We start from the raw sequence: 21,528 nt of genomic DNA, 5'->3' as shown, positions 1-21,528 counted from the left end.
TAACTGAAATTATCACAACATGACATGACTACAACTCTTGTCACAACATGACATGGATTTACTTTTGGTTTGTGATTAAACTTAGTAAAAGTTGTATTAAACACTTTTCGTAGAAGTTGTCATATCTTAAGATTTTGATTTATTAAGAGTGAAGTCGTTTCAATTTGACACGACTTCTTCGTTTTAAAGTCATGTCAACTTGGCATGACTTGTCAATTCTAAATTTTTTTAAAGCTTTACACAATTTTTGTAATTTTAAGATAATTGATTAAAAAGCCATGATTTCTATTGCTTATTAAATCTTTATGTTTCACAAGTTATATTAAATAAGAGATTTACATTTCTATATAAGTTTTGGTAACTAACTAAAGAGTAATCAATTGCTTCTACAAATAACATATGTTTCTTGTTTTTTTGCGAGCCATCAATCATGTATCCACTGAGGTTTTCAAGAAGAAATGAAAATGTGGAATAAAAGCAAAAATTACAATAAACACGAAAAATGGTTATTAACTAATATAGACTTGAGTTGTTATTTCTATTCTGAATGAGTATGTTGATCATCAATCTTTTTAGTTGTGCTTGCATTTGAATCAGAAGCCTCAGATGCAGATGCTTCAGATGTATCAGAATCACAATCTATATGTTAATCAATGCAATTGAACAACAAGAGTTAGTGTTACAAAACCATAAAGAAAAACATGTATACAATTAGCAACATAAACAGATATATTTAAAAAAAAAAAAAACTAAAAGAAGTGACATACCAAAAAGAGACTTAACGGATGGCTTCTTTACTTTAGAAGTTTTCTTTCTTAATTCAGCTGCCAAAGAAAAGAAAAAAAAATTACTTTTTTATTTAATTTTCAATATGAACAATTTTTGTGTTGTACAATGGTTATTGGAAAGTCATATAACTTCATTGGTGTGAACTATTATTTATATAAAATTGCAATATTTCGTACAGAAGAAAAATTGAATGAGCAATTGGCTTAACTTGGTGGTGATCTCAAGTTGTGGATATGACACTTATGACTGATTTACTTATATTTGTTATTAAAGTACTAAATAAAATATTGAGTTTTTTAGGTTTACATTAAAAGAAAAAGGAAGAGTACACAAGAAATATTAAAGGAAGAAAAGTTTTTTAAAATCAATGAAAAAAGTTCTCTCGTTTAATTAAAAAGGAAAAAAGAGGAATGAGTTCAAATTTTTCTTCTTTCACAACAAGTTTAATGAAAATCATTGTTATTTTTCTTTACAATAAAGTTGAACTGAGATTAATTCTTTAAAATTAATACAAGACTTCTCTTACCCAAAAATACCACGACTTAATCTCAACATCTAGCAAAAGTTAAATGTGTACATTTTAAAATTTTAACACATAACCGTGAATAATATTTTCATTTATATTAGATTTTTTAAACTTTATAACATATTTCTCACCATTATTAATCTTTAATTTATTAAGTAAAATATTTAAATAAGAAACAGAAAAAATATAATCAATGTCGTCTTAAAGTAGATAAACAAAAATTAATTTCAGAAGTAGATATGAAACAAAATAAAAGCAAAATCTTCTAAGGAACATTATTTACATTCAAAACGAAATGAGCAAAAAGTTACGTACTCATCCCAGGAACTTGATAATCGTTGACAATTTCAAAGTTTTTGTATGTGTATCCCACAAAATTCAAGTCTTTAGATGAAAGCATCTGTACCATCACATATAATAAGTCAAATAAGGATTAGAACAGAAAAATGTGTAAGATAAATTAAGAAATAAAAAATTGTAAACACCATCATTCAAGAACTATACACAAGGCAAGAAATAAATACCAGAATATGGATAAATTTTTCCAAGAAAGTGAGAGAATACATTTGACTTAGATAATTATACACAGTTGATAAGCTTTAAAGTTTGTTTTCATATTATTAAAAAATCTATATAACTTTTTCAAAAACACATATATTCTTTTATCAATGAGGTATGTAGTATTTAGACTTAATTTGCATAATAATTTCTAAGAGAACTTCATGAAAAATGTAAAACAGAGTAAAATCTTGGATTACCTTTCTCCATGGACCGCCAGTTCTTGATGCTGATTGAGTCTGGTGGTCAGACTGCAAAAGTGATAAAGGTAAAATGAGAATATTTCTTTTTACAAATGTGAATAATCTTAAACAAATTGCAACACAAAATAAGCAATAATTTGAAAAATGTAAATACCTCATCAAACTTTTCAAAATTTTGAGTGTCTAACTCATCGTTGACCTCAGGAATAAATGCAGCTTCCATTTGATACAATCTTTCCCACTCAACACCATTGAAAAATGGATGAGCCTAAAGAAAAAATGCAGTAGAAAGGTAATGTTTATATTAAAAAGTCTACACAAGATATTTAAGAATGTAGAAAAGGACACACCATACAACACCTTTATTTCATCTGCACCATTTGAGCCCAGTCTCTGGTTCACATTACATAAAAGCTTACTGATAAGATCTTTAGCCTCCACAGATAACCTTGCTTCTTCAGGAAACTTTAAATGAGATTTCCAATTTACTATCTACATAAAATAGAGAGTTAATTAGATAAATGTATTGAGCAATACAAAATATAAAACTGTTTGAACTATCATGTTCATAGTAAAAATGGCTAAAGCTAATCAAATGAAAAACATTACAGTAGTCTTAGCTTGTAGTTATTTTTATAATGAATGTTACCTTTCTACATGTTGACATTGGATCGTCAGAATAAAAAGGCGGATATCCCACCAACATTTCATACATAATAGCACCAAGTGACCACCTGGGAATTTTATCATGACAAACATCACTGTATCAGAATAAAACATCTAACTCATCAAATATACAAGAAAGTCTAGAGTAAACTGTGTTACTTGAAACATGTCTTGAAAGAATCACTACTACTGAATGAAACACAAGTATGCTTCCGTATTAGATGTGTCATAAAAGCAAAATGAAATTAATTTGAATCTTATCATTCACAAGCATAGAACTCACCAATCACATTCCATCCCGTAGCCTTTCTTTAATAGAACTTCTGGAGCAATATAGTCTGGTGTACCGACAGTAGAATAAGCCTGCAACATTCATACATTCACATTTGCAAGCACACACACACACAAGAAAATCCACATAGTAGTTTTGAACTTACAAGTGTCCTCCTATTCTTTTGCCAGTGTTGCAATTGTTCTTGTTGTGTGCGTCCAGATTCATCACTTTGAGGAAATCCATTTGCATTTTGACCAGCAGAAAAATCCGTTTCTTCAAGTGTACTACAGTCTAATGGTTTACATAACCCAAAATCTGACAGTCTCAAGTGTCCATATTTATCAAGTAATAAATTATCAGGCTTAATATCCCTGCAATGTGCCATATTATGAAGATTAGTTTATATGATGTACAATCAACAAAAGTTATATTATAATTTTAGCTATCACAACAATACTTACTTCTAATAATGAGTTTTGTAGATCAATTTATTTTAGGCTTATTGCCACCTTAGTCTACATGGTATAATCAACTATAACATACTGCAGAAAGCAAGACTGATATCTGGTAGACAACCAATTTCATAGATACCTATGTATATAATTGTGTTTATGTATTGATTCAATGGCTAGAACTGTTTCTCCCACATAAAATCTGGCTTCATCTTCGGTCAAGGTATCCTTTCTCATTAGTAGAGTCATCATATCCCCGCCAGGTAGATACTCCATGATAAGATATAAATACTCCTCATCTTGGAAAGAACAATAAAGTTTAACTATGCAATTGCTGTCAACCTCTGCAAGGAGATTCCTCTCAGCTCTGACATGTTCTACCTGAAATAGTTAGCTGAGTTAAAGTGTGATAACATTAGCCTTTAACATGAAAATTACTCTCTGTAAAATAATACATGTAGCTAGGTAAATGATTGTAAACCTGGCCTCTGCGAAGCATCTCTGATTTCTTTAGCTTTTTCATTGCAAATACATGATCTGTAGTCTTTTCCTTACAAACTCTGACCTAAAACAATTTCAAATTGTAGGTAAAAGTAGAACCACTGATGGACAGAAGCATAAATAGATTTAAAAGCTAAGAAAACAGGTAGAAATCACATTAACTTGTATCATATATAAGAAGCACAAACATACCTCCCCAAATGCACCTTTTCCAATCATGGTCAATAACTCAAAATCATCTACACCCATCTTGTGCCTTTGAAGACGCATATATTCAGTTTCCTTTTTCTCTAAAAATTTAAGTAGGTTATTTTGATCTTCCTCAGATACATCAGCATCTGCCAACTTCTTTTCCAAGATGGTTCGACTGACACATGTAAGGTATTAGATATGTTTTCAACATATTTGTTAATCCAACGATCATAACTCAGATTAATACTGAAACATACACAATAAGTTGGATAGTTTTAACACAATTTAACTAAACAGTTAGAAAAACCTGTAGTCATAGTTCAAGAAATCTCAACTTGCACTCCAAAGAAAATTCTGCCACAATAATAGTTTATACAGTTCCACTTACTCACTAGGATTGCATGGTTACACTGTGTTGTATTAAGAACCACTAACCTAAGATTTGGTGAAACATTCAAATTTATATATAGATTATAAATAAAGATCATCTCCACCAAATTTGAGTCAAACAATAAATTACATATTTTGGAACATTCTTGATTCTTCATCCTATTCACATATTTTCTTATTCAAACTTGCACCCCTATTTCATATCAACCAGGGTAGTTCTCCCAATGTTCTTAGAAAATTCTAGCTAAACTAGGAACACCAATTGATATAATATCTTTTGTTGCACTACAACTAGTTTACTAAGTAAGCTATAATGCATTAATGGGAAAAAAACAACATTTATTCTAAAGAGTAGATAACAGAATACGCATTCATTTGAAAATCAAACTAACAAGAAAATAAGTAATGGACTATTGATATCAAGGGAATGTAACGTACCGTTCTTTCCTTTCTTGAAGGTTCTTCATCTGTTCCTTATAGTGGTTTTCAATGTATTGTTTAGCTGCTGCAACCTTCTGCTTTGTGATATTGGAAAGAGCTGCTTCGTCCAGAGGCACGTTTGGAGCTTCATTCCCACCATGAGTATCGTCTTTCTTTCTAGTTGAGGCTCTTAATTTATCTCGTGGTTGAAATTTCTGTAACCAACTCCTAGCAGAATCCATTTCGCTCACCAATCACAGTTTCAACCACTACCAACAACAACCATCACTCCTTTCGCAATAACTTTCAATTCAACAAATTTCAACTATGATAACCCTGCGAATCATTTTCATATTAAATATCGAAACAACAAAAAAGTAAAAAAAAAAAATAGTTCTAATTGACTTGGCGAACACGCAAGAGTTTCTGATCGTACCTTAAATTGAAGCTTTTCGGAAGGTACAAACGTAAGAAAAAAAAATAACGCAGCGGAGTGAAACAATAATTGATGGATTAAAAGATTGAGAATGTGAAAAAGTTGAATTTGTGGGAAGAAGCTGATAATTCGGATTACCATCTAATTAATAGTTATAATTATGTAAAACTGGCAAGAGAGAGAATCCAATAATGTCGGGTACAACATTATGGGTATGACTTGGCTCATGAAAAACCTTTATTCACTCAACTCTCTCTTTAAATACTATATATATTTTTGTATATAACATATAAAATATATCTAACTCAAATAATTAAACAAAAGAGTGGGGAGTGAGAAGATAAAAAAAGTGTGAACATCATGGGCCACACCGTGTTACCAAAATGGCCCATAACCAATAAAAAGGGCATGTAACCTAAATGAAAGGCCCGTTCTCGTTGAAACAAAGCACTTGTGTAGACAAGAAAACCTTATAACCCTTTCCCTCGCCTCCGTCGCAGTTTTCTCTTACGTTCGGCTGAGTCTATCCCTGTTGCTGTTCTTTTTCGATCAGGTATGATTCTGATAACCCTAGACTCATTATTGTTTCCAATTTCTGATATCAACACGTTATCTGTTTCTAGCTTTATCGTTATCTTATTCGGTTTTCGCAGTGAGAAGTTATCAGTGATAATGTATCTTCAGTTTTACATAAACGAGAATGGTGACAAAGTCTACACCACTAAGGTAAGTTTTGTGTATGGTTCTGTAGTTTACATCTATTAATGATTCAGTAATGGAATTAGAAGATTTATTCTTTGTTTTTCTTTAGCCCTCTTGACTCAATTTGAAATTACTTATTGAAAGGCTCTTTCAGCCCTTGCTCAATTTGACGGACTGGTTCTTTTCCTACGTTTTAATTTCTTCGTATTAGGATTTCCTGTAATGTAATTGCATCTTCACGAATTTCCTTCGCTCTGGTTCTTTAATTGCATCTTGGTGGTTATCACTGTGTTTTGAAGTGAGTTGTTTTTCTTCTTTGCAGAAAGAGTCGCCGCTAGGGCTAGCTACACAATCTGCGCATCCAGGTATTTTGCTCTGTTTACTACTGTTTTTGACCTATACATGTGAGGTCTTTCAAATATGTTATATTACTTTTTCGTGAATTTTAAAGAAAACCTTTTGTCCCTCTCTCTGTCCAATTTCTGCATTAACACTAAAATGCACTGTGGACCGAATTATAGTTACTGTTTGTATTTTTTTTATTTCTCTTCTAGTTGCGTAGATAATTTTCTGAAACGGTCATCTCTTGTTCTTGCATTGTTTGGTGGCTAGAATTATTTGGATTAATGGCAGTTTGTGTTTTAATTTTTAGAGGATTTGCTTTGTCAATGACGACGGAAAAAGGGTTTTAGCATTGCATTCAATCTGTGGTTCTGTGGAATTTATGGTTGGAAATAAAATTCTTTTAGATTTTTCTCTGGCAGGCAGTCTTCTTTCGAGTTTATTTGTGAAATTGGGTTCAAGAGTTTTATTGGTTGTGGTAATAGCCACTGTCAGTGTCAAATTCTTTAGAGAGATTGGCATGCTTTGGTGCTTGTTCTTGATCTTTGTTTTCTTTTTGTACCCTTTTCACCTTTTGGTCTTTATTCCATCGAGGATTTTTGGTCTTTATTCCATCGAGGATTTCATTATTTGTAAGTGAAAAAGTAACATCATCAGCCTCATCGTTTCTCCGTAAGTGCCGAGTCAGTTTCATCTTGACGTGCATGTTATATGTAACATTGGATGGAAGTCATTGACTGAGAAACATTATCAATGTGGCTGTCTGGTTAAGAACTTCTATAGTGTAGAACTTAGTTGCTTGGGGCTAATTTACTACAAGAAAATGTTTTGTATTTTGATTTATTGTTTTTCATTTTAATTAAAAAGTCAGTACTTTGTTTTCTATTTTCAGCAGTTAAATAACTTATTATTTTCATTGCTCCCTATATAATATTTTAAAGATCTACTTTTTGCACAGTTTGGATTTTGTCATTGGAATAAGGCAGATTTGTCACTGCTAATTGAGAAAAACTTTCCTCGTTTTCATATCTGCCAAATACTGTCAAATGTTATTTTTAATTTGTTCCATTTTCTGTACTTGTTATGATTTTAATGGTTTTCCCAAAATGCAGCCCGGTTTTCACCCGATGATAAATATTCGAGGCAGAGAGTTACTCTGAAGAAGCGTTTTGGATTGTTACCAACCCAGCAGCCACCTCTAAAGTACTGAGTGATTTTGAAGTTCCAATTTTTAAGTGTCTTTCCTATGATTAGCAGTGTTTTTGTGAACTAGTGTAGTGCCGATACATGAGGCCAAGTGATTGAGCCATATATATTGTGTTATGAACGAATTACGTAAAATCTGGCTCACGTATTAGAATGAAGTGACCCTGGTGTTGAAATGCATTTTGAGTTGTGTTGCAGTCAATATAATGTTGTAAACAAATCATGTCTCCATGCATGGGGTGATTGCCAGCTCTCAAAACAAGATAAGTGCAGCTAAACCAGCTACATGAATCTATTAAGAATGAGATATTTTTATCTGCTCAAATATAATTTACACGTTTTTTCCTTTTCCAAACTAAGGAAACATACGAGAAAGAAGCGAGTTAATATTAACATGACTAAATTAGTATTTCGACTTTTATATATAGATTTATGATATACTTTAGTTTCTATATTTTTTTTTAGATTTAATTGAGTTTCAATATTTGTTAAATATAATCAACTTAATGTCTTTCTTTAAATCTTGGCTTAATACCTGTTTTTGTCCCTCTTTTTAAGGGAAATGTTTACTTTCGTCCCACCTTTTTCAAAAAGTTCAATGTGGTCCCACATTGTGAAAAAAGTGCCAAGTTAATCCTTTTTGGTCACGGCGTTAAATATTTAACGATCCTGCTGCCAGCTAGGACTGATGTGTGCAACGTGGCAGTTGATGTGGCAATGGCAGTGATTTAAAAATTCTGAGTTAGGGTTTGAAGAGCAAGTGATGAGAACGGAGAGTGTAATTTTGCTGTCGAAGCCCCTGGTTGAAGAAGCATCAATGGAGAATCCTCCCACGGCCTTTTTTTGCTGGCTCTGTTTTTCTTTTTTAAACACTGAAAACAGGTATATTGTTGTTAGGTGTAAGAATTACAAGAACTTGACAATTAAATGTAGAATAGAGTAGTGTGGAGCTTCCTTTTTCTCTCTCAAAAAGGATAAACGCACAATTTGCTCTGCAGATTTCATCACCCAATTTGTATTTCCAGTTCTTCCAAAATGTTGAAGGAATAGATCAGTGGTTAGGTTTCCTTTTAATAGTATTTAGAAATAAAGTAAGAATTAGGGTTTCCTTTTAATGTTAATTAAAATTAATTAGGGGTTGTTATATAAAGTAAGAATTTTTATTTCCTGTTAACGTTAATTAAAAATAATTTGGGGTTGTTAATTTCTGTTGTAAGTGATAAATTTTAATTATTTCTCTAATTCTAAGTGAAAAATTTAATTAAACCAATTGAATCCTAATTACTCTAGTTAAACCCCAAATGCTGATTCATCTCAATACCCTAATCTGAAGAATTTTTTCCCCAATTTTGTTTGCCTTCCTCTTCTTCGCGGAAACCCCAACTTAAGGTGGCTTGGGAGTCTTGGAGCTCGCGCAAAAGGATTGCTAGGGGAGCAACTTTATTCTTCCCCATATATGTTTTCGGGTTCTCTTTGTTCTCCCTCTTTTCTCTGTTCGAGCTTGACGTTGCAGGAGATCCTCATCCTCTCTGTTCTGGTTCACCCAAATTTGATTTGCAGGCACTCCAAAATGTTTATCCCCAAATCGCGATTTCGAAATACCCAAATCAAACCCTAACACTCAGAATTTTAATCTCACTGCCCACTGCCACGTTCTCAATTAATGGAAAACTGTCACTGCCACGTTACGCAAGTAAAAAGCCACGTTGCACACATCAGTCCTAGCTGGCAGCAGGATCGTTAAATATTTAACGCCGGACCAAAAAGGATTAACTTGGACACTTTTTTCACAACGTGGGACCATATTGAACTTTTTGAAAAAGGTAGGACGAAAGTGAATATTTCCCTTAAAAAGAGGGACAAAAACAGGTATTAAGCCTTAAATCTTCTATTAAATTGGTTATCTTTTATTTTGAAATTTTTCTAGGTTTTTTTTTCTTTTCACCCTTCATTTTCTTCATAGCTCACCATCTTCTGTTAGATTTAAGTTCTCACTCACCACTTTCTATTACATTTAAGTTCTTCATAATTAAACGCCAATATTGAAACAAAGTTATCAAGATAATTCCTGCTGTAGCAACATACTCATAATAATGAAACTGATGGAAACATAACAAGCAAGCTATGCCCAAAAACGATGACATTTTAATTATTATGATTTGATTTGATTTGGGATTTTTCTCTCAAGTTCATGTTTGGGAGGAAGGTGAATGAAGACAGTAGATGGAGGGGAGAAAAAAAAATACTAAGATATAAGATTATTAGCAAAGCTTATTAACAATGATAATTTTAATATAATGTATGATCGAACACTAAGGTCAAATAGTTGAGATCAAGTGTGATGGAGTATTTGTGAGATCATGAGTGACCGAGTAGTTGAGGCCAAAATATGGTTGAACAGTTGATGTTGAATACTTTAGGTCAAACATTTGAGACCAAGTGTGGCGGAGTGTGTGTGAGGTCATGGATGACCGAGTAGTTGAGGCCAAGGTATGACCGAACAATTGACACCAAGTGTGGCCAAGTACTTGTGAGACCATGGTGGGCGAGCAGTTGAGGCCAAGGTATGGTCGAAAAATTGAAGTTGAACACTTTAGGCCGAATAGTTGAGATCAAGTGTGGTCAAGTATCTGTGAGGCCATAGGTGACTGTGTGAGGTCATAGATGATCGAGTATTTGTGAGGCCATAGGAATGACCGAACAATTGAGACCAAGTGTGATCGAATACTTGTGAGGCCATGGGTGATCGAGCAGTTGAGGTCAAGGTATGATCGAACAATTTAGGTCGAACACTTGAGACCAATTTTGATAAAGTGGTTTGAGCAAGCTGATGTTGAACAAAAATATTGAGGTTGAACGATTGGGCAATTGAGGTCTTCCAAAGTACCACTCACTAGTTTCTTGTGGCTACACTAGGGGATACTCGTTCAACCCCATAGTGGACGCCAAAATGTTTCGGGTACAAGTTTGAGGTTCCTTACTCAAAGCACTTCAAGTTGTTCTGAAGACCGGATGAGCTCCCTAATGGTCCTCCATCATCCAAGTTATGTTGTTCCCTCTCCCTCTTTCTTGTCCAAGCCGTGTCAAATGTACTCTAATGCTCAAGTCAGTAATATGACCGATCAGTTAGCACAACAAGTACTACATATTATGTGCATTCTCCCCCTCTAAGTCATACCTGAGATCTTTATTTATAATAATTATGATGGATCTTTACTTTTCGTTGGCCTAATAATGACCAAATCACACCTTAATCTACATTAGGGGCCTAATGAGTCATTACCACTGATAATTTGACCATACATTTATTTAGATTTATTTTTATAATAGATATAACTTGTTTATGTTTGTTTTGCATTATTTTTTTTTTCTTTCTAATACATTTTTAGTTGATTAAAAATTGTTAATAAACATTTAGATATTAATACTGAGTGTCAAAATTTACAATGATGCCTGACTTGTACGTCACTCAAGTGTTTGGTATTAATCTCATTCCTTAATTTCCTTTATCCATTGAGAGAAAAAAAATATGACATGACTTTTCTCACTTTTATTATAAAGAAATTTGATATATGTAACTTTTTATTTTCATAAAGATTTGCTTTTGAAGGATTATTTTTTTCAAGATTCATGTTGTTTACAACGTCATACTCGACCATAGACCACAAGTCAAAATAATTAAAATTTAAAAATTAAAGAATTAAAATGAATTTTTATAGTAAAACACGATTAACCATTAAATTTTTAAAATTACTCGTTCTTTTCTCCATTTCTTCTTGTTATTATATTGAAAAATATTTATCTTATCTATACGCAAACTGACGTATCTTCTGAAAAAACACGAGACACTTTTTTTTTGACTTAATTATAGTTTTGGTTTATATTTTTATAAAATTTACATGTTTTTAAAATCTTAGTCATTTAACTTCAAATAATTTATAATTTTATTAAAATTAATTTAAAATGATGTTAAATTACAATCAAATTATAAGATAAGTCACGACTATCACACATATTTTTCAGTGACATTGTGCCATAAAAATACCGATGGTTAAAGGTTAAAATGCAGACAAAATTTAGCGATAAAAACTACAAATTTGTAGAACACAGATAAAAAAATTATAATTATGTCTATTTTACACTTAAAATTAATTTATATATTTTAATGAAAAAAAACATTTAAAATTTTTTCTCTTTGAGAACACTAAAAACGTGGTTTCAGGGACAATATTGGAAATGAAATTTAATGCCACGACCAAAGAGGACTTCTAGTTAAGTTGCATTCGAAGAAGGTAAACACTCCTCAGTTGAAGTCGTCGCTGCGAAGTGTATTCCTTCCTTCTCATCTTCCTGCTGCTGCCGCGTATGTCCTAGTTCTCATCTTCTTGACCTAAAAAACTTAACATTCGCCGTCGATCCGCTTCCAAATTGTAAATGCGATTTCCTGTGTTTTGAAATTCTTAGATTCAACGGTGCAGGAATGGCCAGATACCTAGGAGGATTACTGGCACTGCTTTTTTCTGCTTCGATCTGCGGAGCCGTCACGATTCCTGGCCCCATCTCTGATGCTCACCGTTCCGTAGCATCGGAGCTCTTCGGTGGCTCATTTTCAAGGTCAATTGAACTCTCTCTAGCTCCCTTTCTCGCGTGTTGTGTAGTTTGGTTAATGCTTAGCTTAGTTTTGATACGTAGATCATGGATCCTTATGTTATTAGCCTCGTAAGAGTAGCTGTGGTTTCGTTGTGAATTGATTTCACGAATTAGTGTAATTAGTGTAGAGTTTGTCGAAGTAGAGTGTCGTGAATACAAACCAGGGTTTTAAAAACAGTTTTCGACCGCAATTTTAGTCCAACCATAAGGTTTTTGGGATCACCTCGACCGCAGAGCAATGAAACTGTGTCCGGATCGCTAGTTAAAAACTTGATGCAGACTATAATGAACACTGACACTGCCGCCATTTAGTTATAGTTTTGTTTCGAAAACCATGCGCTAGCTTTTTTAATCTCGTTTTTGTTTTCTCGCATCGCATGTTTTATTGAAATGCAACATCCTAAGACATTACAAGATTGTTATAGCTCTGGTGTGAATCTTCTATTTTTCTGTAATGAATTGATTTGTTAGGTTTCCATCACTTTGAAACTTTAGATAACTCTATATAAGTCAACTTATTTTTATTCTCTTATTTCTTATCAGTTTAGAAGAGGCCTATGAGGCCATCAGAGTTTTTGAGATTCTTGGGATTGGGAATAAGCCAGATGTGAGCGCAACCACGTGCAAGCAAGTAGTGGAAAATCTTGGGTCCTCGTCCCCTGTGAAGGATTTGTTCTATGCATTAAAGGTTAATGGCATATTAAAGTGCAAGGTTAATGCGGACGTTTTCAAGGTAATTTTGTGCTATGGGTATCTTTTTATGATTAGGTTGCGCTTGAATGTCATGGCTCATGAAATTATTGTGTAGTTAAATTGCAAGTCTGAAAACTGATGCTGCAATTTGCTTATCTTGTAAAGGATATTGCTGTGAGAGTTAAAGCCACTGTCAATGATGCAAGCACTTTGGTTGACATGTACCATTCAATAGCAAGTTTGGTTCTCATAAAGGTAATTCTCTAGACTTTATGCTACTTGGTAGGTGGTAAACCCATCGGGTTGTTATGTGATTTTTTATTTGAATCCTCTTAGGAGGCTGTGGTGCATTACAGAAGATTATTTTCCCATTCTTTATACTCAGACACTTGGCTTGAGTTCCCTGTCATCCTGCTACTCTAATTGATATGTAAAAGAATTTTTTTTTGGTCCTTGAAATATTCTCCTAATGTGCTAAAATTTCTCTTGTTATGTTATTTTAGATAATGGCAATGCCTCTCTTTTAAGGACTCTGCTATTTTTACTGTCACTTGCTAGCTGCAATGGGATATTATGTTTCATTATGGTTTGCTCATGGATTTGATCACTTCCTTCTATATATACAGGATCAGGCTTCTGATGTTGATGTGCTTCTTGCCGATGCGGATGGAATCTTCCATTCAATCAAGGTCTGTTTTACTTTTTAGTGTCTTTGGTATTGAGTAAGGTGGGAACTTATTTTGTTTCTTCATAGCTACCATTCTGGTCTCATATAGCATGGTGATAGGATTTCCCTTGTTTTATTTGTTTCGTTTCACAACTTATGTTTTTATTGCTGCAATTGCAATTTAGACGGTCATGATGTGTAGTGTTATATAATGCATTATTGTCAGGCTCTGAGCCAAAGTGATGGAAGATGGCGCTATAGTTCTGATAATCCAGAGTCCAGTACCTTTGCCGCTGGTAATGATTTGCTGGAAATAGGATGATATTTTATGTTTCCTGCGATCTGCATTGAAACTAGCATTATGGACTTCTTGGAAATATTGCTGGTTATCTATAATGACAACTTAAGCTATTGTTATATTTTACAGGGTTAGCACTTGAAGCACTGGCCGGAGTGATCTCATTAGCATCTTCTGAAATTGATCAGTCTAGGGTAAAATCTGTCTTAAATTGGTTGCTTTACCTGCTTCAGCCTTCTTCACATTTTAAGCTTTAAAGCTTGCTTAGTTGAAAATATTCATATTCTTTTTAAATTCTAAAATTAGTGTGGATGAAAGTATATGCATTGTGCCAAATAAAATTTATGTTGGGAAAGTTTCATCAGATGATTTGTAAACTAAATTACTAAAAGTTGAACACCAGCAGGGCACTGATAAATGAAAATGAATTTAAATGGTGAACAAAGTGATGACAACCTATTCAAATACTTGAAGTTTAGCTTTTTTTGAGATGTATTGTGAATCTAAGGTTAAACTTATAAGTTTTACATTTTTTATACATTTTACCTGTTTAGATTATGTTTTACTTACCTTTGTTGTTTATGGTGCATCTTGCGACCATACTTTATCATGGGTATCCTGGCATTTCTATTGATATCTTATGTCATTCCTATTTTGTCAGGTGAATACAGTGAAAAATGATATTTTGAAGCTTTTTGACAGCATTGAGAAATATGGTATGTGTACCTCTGATCTTAACCTCGTTTAAATTTCACCATGAGGCTTAATATTCACCTATGAAATTTGATTCCCCTAGAGTGGATATATGTAGCAGCCATAGCTTTACCTTTAAAAGAGTTTGTTCTTTGATAGATGGTAGATACTATGTATCTCCCAATGTCATTGCATGCTATGCTGCGGTGCAACTTTCTTTTGGTTGAATTCTTTTTTTCTCTTTTGTAAACTAAAAACTATAGAGTTTTAACAGCACTGAGTTCTGTTTGTTTCTATACATATTTTCTGATAGACTCATCGAGTTGAATGCCATTGTTAGTAATTAATAATTATACCATTGATCAATTTTTGTTCCATTTTACAAACTAAATGACTTAAAGATAGAAGATACACCTCTTCAACAAACTTTTCGAAGCAGTATGTCTCTTAGGGTTGAGGATATGGATAGCAGTTCTATGTTTGCTTTATTGTGTAACAGTCCTACTTGGTGCCACTTAACATAATAAAATCTGCTGGAAGACAAACTTATGTCTTCTCCTCCCTAATTGGATATTCCTGCAAATTTCCTTTAAGTGCTTTTTTGGCATTTGGATCAGAGCATTGAATTAGAATTTGGTATGAGAGTCATAATTCCTTGGAAGTGCAAAATAACCCGTGGAAGATCTTTCCATTTCTTAGTCAGTACCTTAAAAATCCTCACCACGTCTAGGAATTTAAATGTGCTGAACCTAAAAACAAAATATGTTCCTCACACTTCTTTTTCATTGTTATACGATATTGTTATGCTAATGACATTAGGGTCATTTTGAAAGACAAATCAGATCTAGATTTTACCAAAGTAGATGTGAATTTAAGATCTATTTATTAGGTTCATCATTATATTATAAGAAATTATAAGCGTAGAGAACCATTTTTGTTTTAAATTTTAAACTGTTATTTATTTTATAATATTATTAAATTTTAAATGTTTGATTATTATATATTAATTAACTTCTTAATGTCAGATTTGTATTATTTTATTTAAATTCTAGATTTTACATTCAAACATTTGGATTTCAAATTATATACCTTAATTCTTTGTGCAATCCAAATAGTAAATTTATGATTCTGAACTTATTTCAATTCTTACATAATTTTAATTGAAATTCAAATTCCTAGTAATTTTGATTTATCGAAGTAGACCCTAATTGTTTGTTACTGCATTAAATGGTTACGCTGTTCCTTATGCCACATTCCTCATCCTTCTGATCTAAGATTAAAATATTATCTCTTTTCAGATGATGGAACCTTCTACTTTGATGAGAAATTTGTTGGTGGACGTGAGCATCAGGCTTCTCTTTCCACAACTTCATCTGTTGTTCGGGGGGTTACAACATTTGCTTCTGTAATTTCTGGAAAAGTAAATGTATGTGAAGTGTATGGGCTACATTTTAATTTTTTATCCTGTTAGAATTTTATGTTAATGTTATGGTTTTGCATTTCCAGCTTCCAGGGAATAAAGTTTTGGGTTTAGCAAAATTTTTCCTGGGTATTGGAATCCCAGGTGATGCCAAGGACTTCTTCAATCAAGTTGAGTCATTAGCTCTTCTAGAGAACAACAGGCAAGCGCATTTCTAAAAACAATCTATTATTGGAAATACACCTTTATAGTGTATCTCTCTTTTATTCTTTTCTTTCTCATACATTGATCTAGTCATGTTATTCAGTAACATTATGTACCTCGGATTTCTTTTTGTGGTGTAGGGTTTCCATCCCATTGGTATTGTCACTTCCTGAAACAGTTTATTCATTATCCAAAAAAGATCAGCTCAAGGTATTCCATGAAGTTAGCATCTTTAAAGTCTTATTTTCGAGAGTTTTGTAATTGATAGATCTTAGGAATTGGGAAATAATTATTGTGATATAGAATTTAAGTGCCAAAGAGAAAGAAACAGCATTCTCATTCCCACCTATATTCTATATCTGAGTGGTTGATGGTATGCACTCTTGCTTTCTGAACATGTTACAATGTACATTCTTTTTTAACATAGAAGAGTGGAGAATATTCCGCAACTCTTTGACTTTTATCTAATTTTGGCCTGAACCATCCTTCAAGCATACATTCTTCACACCACCTTTCAAAGTCCTGTAATGTCAAAACAATTACTGATACAGCTCTTAGTTTAGATTAGGTTTCCTTGGTTGCTGCAGGATGCTATTTGTTATTATGAGTCCTTTCATTGCCAATATTACTTTTTAAAATTTCTTAATGTTATGCTCTCCTTTGTCCCATTCTCTTTTATTCTGTCCTGAAGATTATTAAGTTCTTCTATTTGCACTTGTCTCCATTTATTCCTTGTTGATTCGTCTACATGAAGTACTACTACATTAACATCTCATGCTTGGTTGGCTGTGTTAAGTACATATCAACCCTTTTATAACTGTGCAGTTTTTCTAGTTCTCATTCTTACTCCTGTTAAACCATGATAATTTCTATTTCAAAATTTATTAGGTTAGGGTGAATACAGTACTTGGTTCAGCTGCACCACCTTTAACAGTTAAGATTGTCCGAGCTTTCCGCTCTGATGCTAAAGATTCAGCTATTTTTGAGAGCAAGGTGAGTGATGATTCTCAATAGTTTATTTTGAGGAACATGGCATGATAAATATAGACATTATTCCCCGGCCCCCCAGTGTTGGAATTCTTGCATATCTCTGGTGTGTTTTACTTTCTGTTGTTTGAAGTACTGCTGATGTTTGATCACACAGGAGCTCCAATATGATGAAAGTAATGGAATTCATGTCTTGGAAGTTTTCCCAGACAACGTGGATGTGGGAACTTACGTGTTTGTTTTTGAGGTACCTGCTTGTTAAGTTTAGTGAAATATTTTTCCTTTAAGTTTCATCAAGGTGTATTTGTAAGTTGTATTAGCCTGTCAACTATTTCAAGCCCGTTTTGTAGATTGTACTTCACGATTCTGCTGGTGAAAATGTTTTTGCTACTGGAGGTCAAATTCATGTACCAATATATGTCACTGGCATTATCAAAGTCAGCAATGCAGAAATTGTAGTTCTTGACAGTGATCTTGGAAGTGTTGAAACCCAGAAAAAGTATGTTTTTGTTTCTGATTTAAGAAGTTTTCTGCAGTTATATTCGGAATCTGTTTGCTTTATTATTGATTACATATCTAACCTTCAAATAAATACTTGTTATTTTATGTTGTGTTTGATGTATGAACTTAGTACATGCGCATTTAAATCTTAAGGTATATATTTACCTGTTAGTAACTTTTTTGCATGTTTTTATTTTTTCAATTTCAATTGTCATATTGTTATCCAGGCTAGATTTGGCTGGAAATGTTGTTGTTGAACTCTCAGCTAACCACTTGCAAAAGTTGCGCTTTTCTTTCCAATTGACAACACCTCATGGTCATCCTTTTAAGCCTCATCAGGTCTGTAGTAGTTGTCTTAGATCTTCTAGATGAATGCCATTTCATTGTTCTGTTTATTGAGGAATTATTTTTCTGCAGGCATTTTTGAATTTGAAGCATGAGACAAACCATGAACACGTCTTTGTGGTTGGAAATACTGGCAAGAAGTTTGAGATCATTCTTGTAAGTATCTATTACATATTTCATTATCTGTTTTCAAATGCTCTTCTTTAGTGCATAATTTGCCAAGGTCCGATAAATATTTTTAGTGCATGGCAGCATATAGTTTTCAACATTAGAAATCGCATGCTGCTTCTGATAAACTGTACCTTTAACTACTTGAAAGCGAATGGTTATTTATCTGTTATTGAGAAACTATGTCCAATATTTGACCTTTTGTACCTGCTTTAGAGCTGAACTGGGATTGAGAAGCTTGTAATTTTGTTAGAGATGTAATTGTCATTTTGAAATTACGTGCAATATGTGATTTCTGTAATTGTCATTTCATTATAGATGTTATTATTATTCTCACGTTCTTTGTAATTTTGGCTCTTAGGATTTTCTTGGTTTGGTGGAAAAGTTTTATTATCTCTCGGGCAGATATGACATTGAACTAACCGTTGGAGATGCTGTTATGGTATATTGCAATATTTGGTTTGCTTAATTTACCCTTACTCCATGATACATGATATAATAAGCAATCTAACAAAAAAATTGTGGTTTCAGGAGAACTCTTTCTTGCGACCTCTTGGTCATGTTGATTTAGAACTTCCAGAAACTCCTGAGAAGGCAGTGCGTCTTCCTCCCCTCCCTCTTGATCCTTACTCAAGATATGGTCCCAAAGCTGAGATAGCCCACATATTCAGGGCTCCTGAAAAACGACCACCCCAGAACCTCTCTCTTACTTTCTTGAGTTTGACTCTTCTTCCATTTATTGGCTTTTTAGTTGGGGTAAGTCTTGTTAATAATCCTCCCTTGAAACTGGCACACGTTTGTTGATGCCTGAGAAAAGGCAGTTCAGATAATGTGACAATAGATGAGTGGAAAAGAAGCTGCAGTAAAGTTATCTAAAAATGATAATTTATTTTTACTGTTAATTTACTTTTGTGACTGTTCTTTATTAGTTAACTAACATTTGGATGAATTTTATAAACAAAATTGAATTATATGTTCTCATAAACCAACCATTCACACATGAATGGTTTTTCCTATCATATTTCTAAAATATGATATTTATTTTGGGAACTTTTGGGATAAAAACTGAAGACTGATAATGGCTTTTCTTTTTTCTTTATTTCTTTATAGAAGAAACATGCCTATTTTTCTCCTTATAATTTCGGACATAAAACCTCATTTGTGGTGGACTTGAAGTGAATAACCTACTACTGCGTTAGATTGTTTGTTTCTGTAATCACCTTTTAAATCAGTCACTGGCTCCCATGTTAAAAATATGGTTTAAAAGGAGAGCAAGAGGTCTTATCTGCTTAGGACACCAAAGACTATATTTTAAAAATTGAGCCTTTTTTTATCGCAAACCCATCCTCTGAAAGATAGTGTTGGTAAAGGTTCAACATTTTATGTTTTAAAGACTGCTTTAACCAACAAGATATCTACGACTATCTGCAGTTGAGCCTCTGGTCTGATGCCTTTTGGTCGCTATTGCTAAATGTTTAAGTTGTATTATATCTTTTCAGTTTAAAAGGCTTCAATTTTATGTTTAAACATATAGGTATATATTTCCTTCACTTATGCTTAGGCGTGTGTGGGATAGACTGTTTTTGTGTAGATGATCTTTTGGCATCCTCCAACGTTGTTTCAATTATCAAGTTACTTGTATTGGTTTACCTATCCTGTCTTCCTCTTATGATTTGATTTATCTTCCTTATGTTAGTTAACAATTTTCTCTTTTACGTCATCTACAGCTGTTACGCTTGGGGGTGAACTTTAAAAATTTTCCATCTTCAGCAGCACCTGCCACATACGCTATCCTATTCCATCTCGGCATTGCTGCAGTTCTATTGCTCTATGTACTTTTCTGGTTGAAGGTATTCTTGCTTATATTCTATTCAACATGTTTCTGTCAATTTTTTCTGCGGTGATATTTATTTCTCCATTTAAAGTATGGTGATCTTAATAAATGAGAAGCAGTCTCCTGTAAATTATAATATTAAACAAAATGCAATGCTTAGCTAGCAGAGCTGGTATGAGTGATCCACATTGGTTTTTGGTGGAACAATTTTCATCCTCTCTTCTGGCGGGGCTGTATTGTCACAGTTTATTCCACCATTTTTGAATATGAAATGCTTGTCTGCTGATTTTCCTTTGTTCAAATGCAGCTGGACTTGTTTACTACACTCAAAACTGTAGGACTTTTGGGTGTTTTTCTTATGTTCGTGGGACACAGAATTCTCTCCCATCTCGCTTCAACTTCATCCAAGTTGAAGTCTGCATGAGTAAAAGGAAGGTTGTCTATTTATAAAGACATGATATGGTAATTTGTGTTTTTCCTTGAACATATGGTACTAATCCAATTTTGTAGGACTTTGTTGTACTAATTCGTAACAAATTTAGAGCTCAATTATATCAAAAGAGAAATTTTTTTATCTTGATCTTGCCTTATCCTGATGAAAGTCGTCGACTCCGCTCATGTTCTTGCATATACCTCTCCCAGACATTATGGTCGATAACTTTTTTGCCCCCAAACACCATATGCTATCATCGTCCACATCTGAATCTCTCTGCCTACCTCCTTCGGCTTCAAATAATTGCGTTTTATAGATACATGTTTGTGATTTCGTGTCGACTCTCATAGTTTCGAGGATTATCGTTTACTGTCTACAAGTTTCAGAAGGGATGGACAATTTCTGGAAGTGGATATAGATCTGGCTTAGATCCCTTTATGAAGATGGGGTTGGATCGTGCAAATGCTATGAAGTGATTTGTTTTAAGATGCCTTTTTTTGGTTCATATACGTTGGCAATGATATGAAAGTCCATCCATCGTAGCTGAAGTAGCACAGCCAGTTGGACATGCATCCACGGTAAAGAATGCATGCTATCTCAAGTTCCCTTTCCTCTCCCCATAAGACCGGAAAAAAAATGTTAGCCACGAAGAGTGTTTGACTTTTAAGTATTACACACTAAATACCTAGTTGAAAAGGTTCACGATTGACAGATATTTTTGGGAGATTAAATTATGCAATTTTGTTTAGTTTCTGAGATTAAACACAACGAATGAAAATATGGACTTGAAAAAGCTACCTCATCAAAATCTGTAATTTCGATTTGGCTTAGATAATATAAGCGAGTAAACTAAATCTATACTAAGTTGAATGCAAATTTTGATAAGCTTATTTATGTTTCTTTTCCTTAGTAGATGAAAATGAGAATTAAATTGTAAATTTCTGAACTCAAGCGAAAATTGTGGCAGCTATTAACTTT

At 33.3% G+C, this 21,528-nt stretch overlaps 3 protein-coding genes across 4 annotated transcripts; 2 read left to right on the top strand and 1 right to left on the bottom strand.

The window, feature by feature from the left end:
* Positions 1-374: 374 nt before the first annotated feature.
* Positions 375-5,481, bottom strand: LOC108323252 (uncharacterized). Its single transcript, XM_017555645.2, has 14 exons — positions 5,408-5,481; positions 4,990-5,307; positions 4,162-4,336; positions 3,950-4,033; positions 3,608-3,849; positions 3,180-3,387; positions 3,026-3,105; positions 2,726-2,810; positions 2,437-2,568; positions 2,231-2,344; positions 2,074-2,124; positions 1,631-1,715; positions 768-824; positions 375-639 (listed from the first exon to the last, which is right to left on the bottom strand). The coding sequence occupies exons 2-14, from the start codon at positions 5,211-5,213 to the stop codon at positions 539-541; spliced, it is 1,638 nt and encodes a 545-aa protein (XP_017411134.1). The 5' UTR covers positions 5,214-5,307; positions 5,408-5,481; the 3' UTR covers positions 375-538.
* A 333-nt stretch (positions 5,482-5,814) lies between these two features.
* Positions 5,815-7,877, top strand: LOC108323240 (H/ACA ribonucleoprotein complex subunit 3-like protein). The gene is made up of 4 exons (XM_017555631.2): positions 5,815-5,960; positions 6,061-6,133; positions 6,432-6,474; positions 7,564-7,877. The coding sequence occupies exons 2-4, from the start codon at positions 6,080-6,082 to the stop codon at positions 7,659-7,661; spliced, it is 195 nt and encodes a 64-aa protein (XP_017411120.1). The 5' UTR covers positions 5,815-5,960; positions 6,061-6,079; the 3' UTR covers positions 7,662-7,877.
* Positions 7,878-11,887: 4,010 nt separating this feature from the next.
* LOC108323265 (dolichyl-diphosphooligosaccharide--protein glycosyltransferase subunit 2) lies at positions 11,888-20,691 on the top strand. 2 transcript variants are annotated; one of them, XM_017555669.2, is made up of 20 exons: positions 11,888-12,020; positions 12,136-12,271; positions 12,851-13,040; positions 13,166-13,255; positions 13,627-13,689; positions 13,894-13,963; positions 14,095-14,159; positions 14,627-14,681; positions 15,957-16,084; positions 16,165-16,280; positions 16,423-16,492; positions 17,171-17,275; positions 17,427-17,516; positions 17,620-17,768; positions 17,998-18,109; positions 18,188-18,271; positions 18,645-18,725; positions 18,815-19,039; positions 20,011-20,133; positions 20,425-20,691. In XM_017555669.2, the coding sequence occupies exons 2-20, from the start codon at positions 12,138-12,140 to the stop codon at positions 20,539-20,541; spliced, it is 2,067 nt and encodes a 688-aa protein (XP_017411158.1). In that variant the 5' UTR covers positions 11,888-12,020; positions 12,136-12,137; the 3' UTR covers positions 20,542-20,691. The 2 variants fall into 2 exon arrangements, with proteins under 2 accessions (XP_017411158.1, XP_017411159.1); XM_017555670.2 differs by having other exon boundaries at positions 11,904-12,020; positions 12,122-12,271.
* Positions 20,692-21,528: the final 837 nt, after the last annotated feature.

Source organism: Vigna angularis, chromosome 2 (genome assembly GCF_016808095.1).
Source record: "Vigna angularis cultivar LongXiaoDou No.4 chromosome 2, ASM1680809v1, whole genome shotgun sequence".
Lineage (NCBI taxonomy): Eukaryota > Viridiplantae > Streptophyta > Magnoliopsida > Fabales > Fabaceae > Vigna > Vigna angularis.
The sequence above is the reverse complement of the archived record's forward strand: the minus strand, read 5'-3'. Positions and strand labels throughout refer to the sequence as shown.

What these genes read in the sequence shown, in the direction of transcription:
- LOC108323265 (XM_017555669.2), top strand. Translation starts at nt 12,138, where the DNA reads ATGGCCAGATACCTAGGAGGATTACTGGCACTGCTTTTTTCTGCTTCG. An exon ending in CTGAAATTGATCAGTCTAGG is followed by an intron (nt 14,160 to 14,626) that starts GTAAAATCTGTC and finishes CTATTTTGTCAG; the next exon opens with GTGAATACAGTGAAAAATGA. An exon ending in CTTACGTGTTTGTTTTTGAG is followed by an intron (nt 17,517 to 17,619) that starts GTACCTGCTTGT and finishes CCCGTTTTGTAG; the next exon opens with ATTGTACTTCACGATTCTGC.
- LOC108323240 (XM_017555631.2), top strand. Translation starts at nt 6,080, where the DNA reads ATGTATCTTCAGTTTTACATAAACGAGAATGGTGACAAAGTCTACACC. An exon ending in ACAAAGTCTACACCACTAAG is followed by an intron (nt 6,134 to 6,431) that starts GTAAGTTTTGTG and finishes TCTTCTTTGCAG; the next exon opens with AAAGAGTCGCCGCTAGGGCT. An exon ending in TACACAATCTGCGCATCCAG is followed by an intron (nt 6,475 to 7,563) that starts GTATTTTGCTCT and finishes CCCAAAATGCAG; the next exon opens with CCCGGTTTTCACCCGATGAT.
- LOC108323252 (XM_017555645.2), bottom strand. Translation starts at nt 5,213, where the DNA reads ATGGATTCTGCTAGGAGTTGGTTACAGAAATTTCAACCACGAGATAAA. An exon ending in CTTCAAGAAAGGAAAGAACG is followed by an intron (nt 4,337 to 4,989) that starts GTACGTTACATT and finishes TACATGTGTCAG; the next exon opens with TCGAACCATCTTGGAAAAGA. An exon ending in GAAAAGGTGCATTTGGGGAG is followed by an intron (nt 4,034 to 4,161) that starts GTATGTTTGTGC and finishes AAATTGTTTTAG; the next exon opens with GTCAGAGTTTGTAAGGAAAA.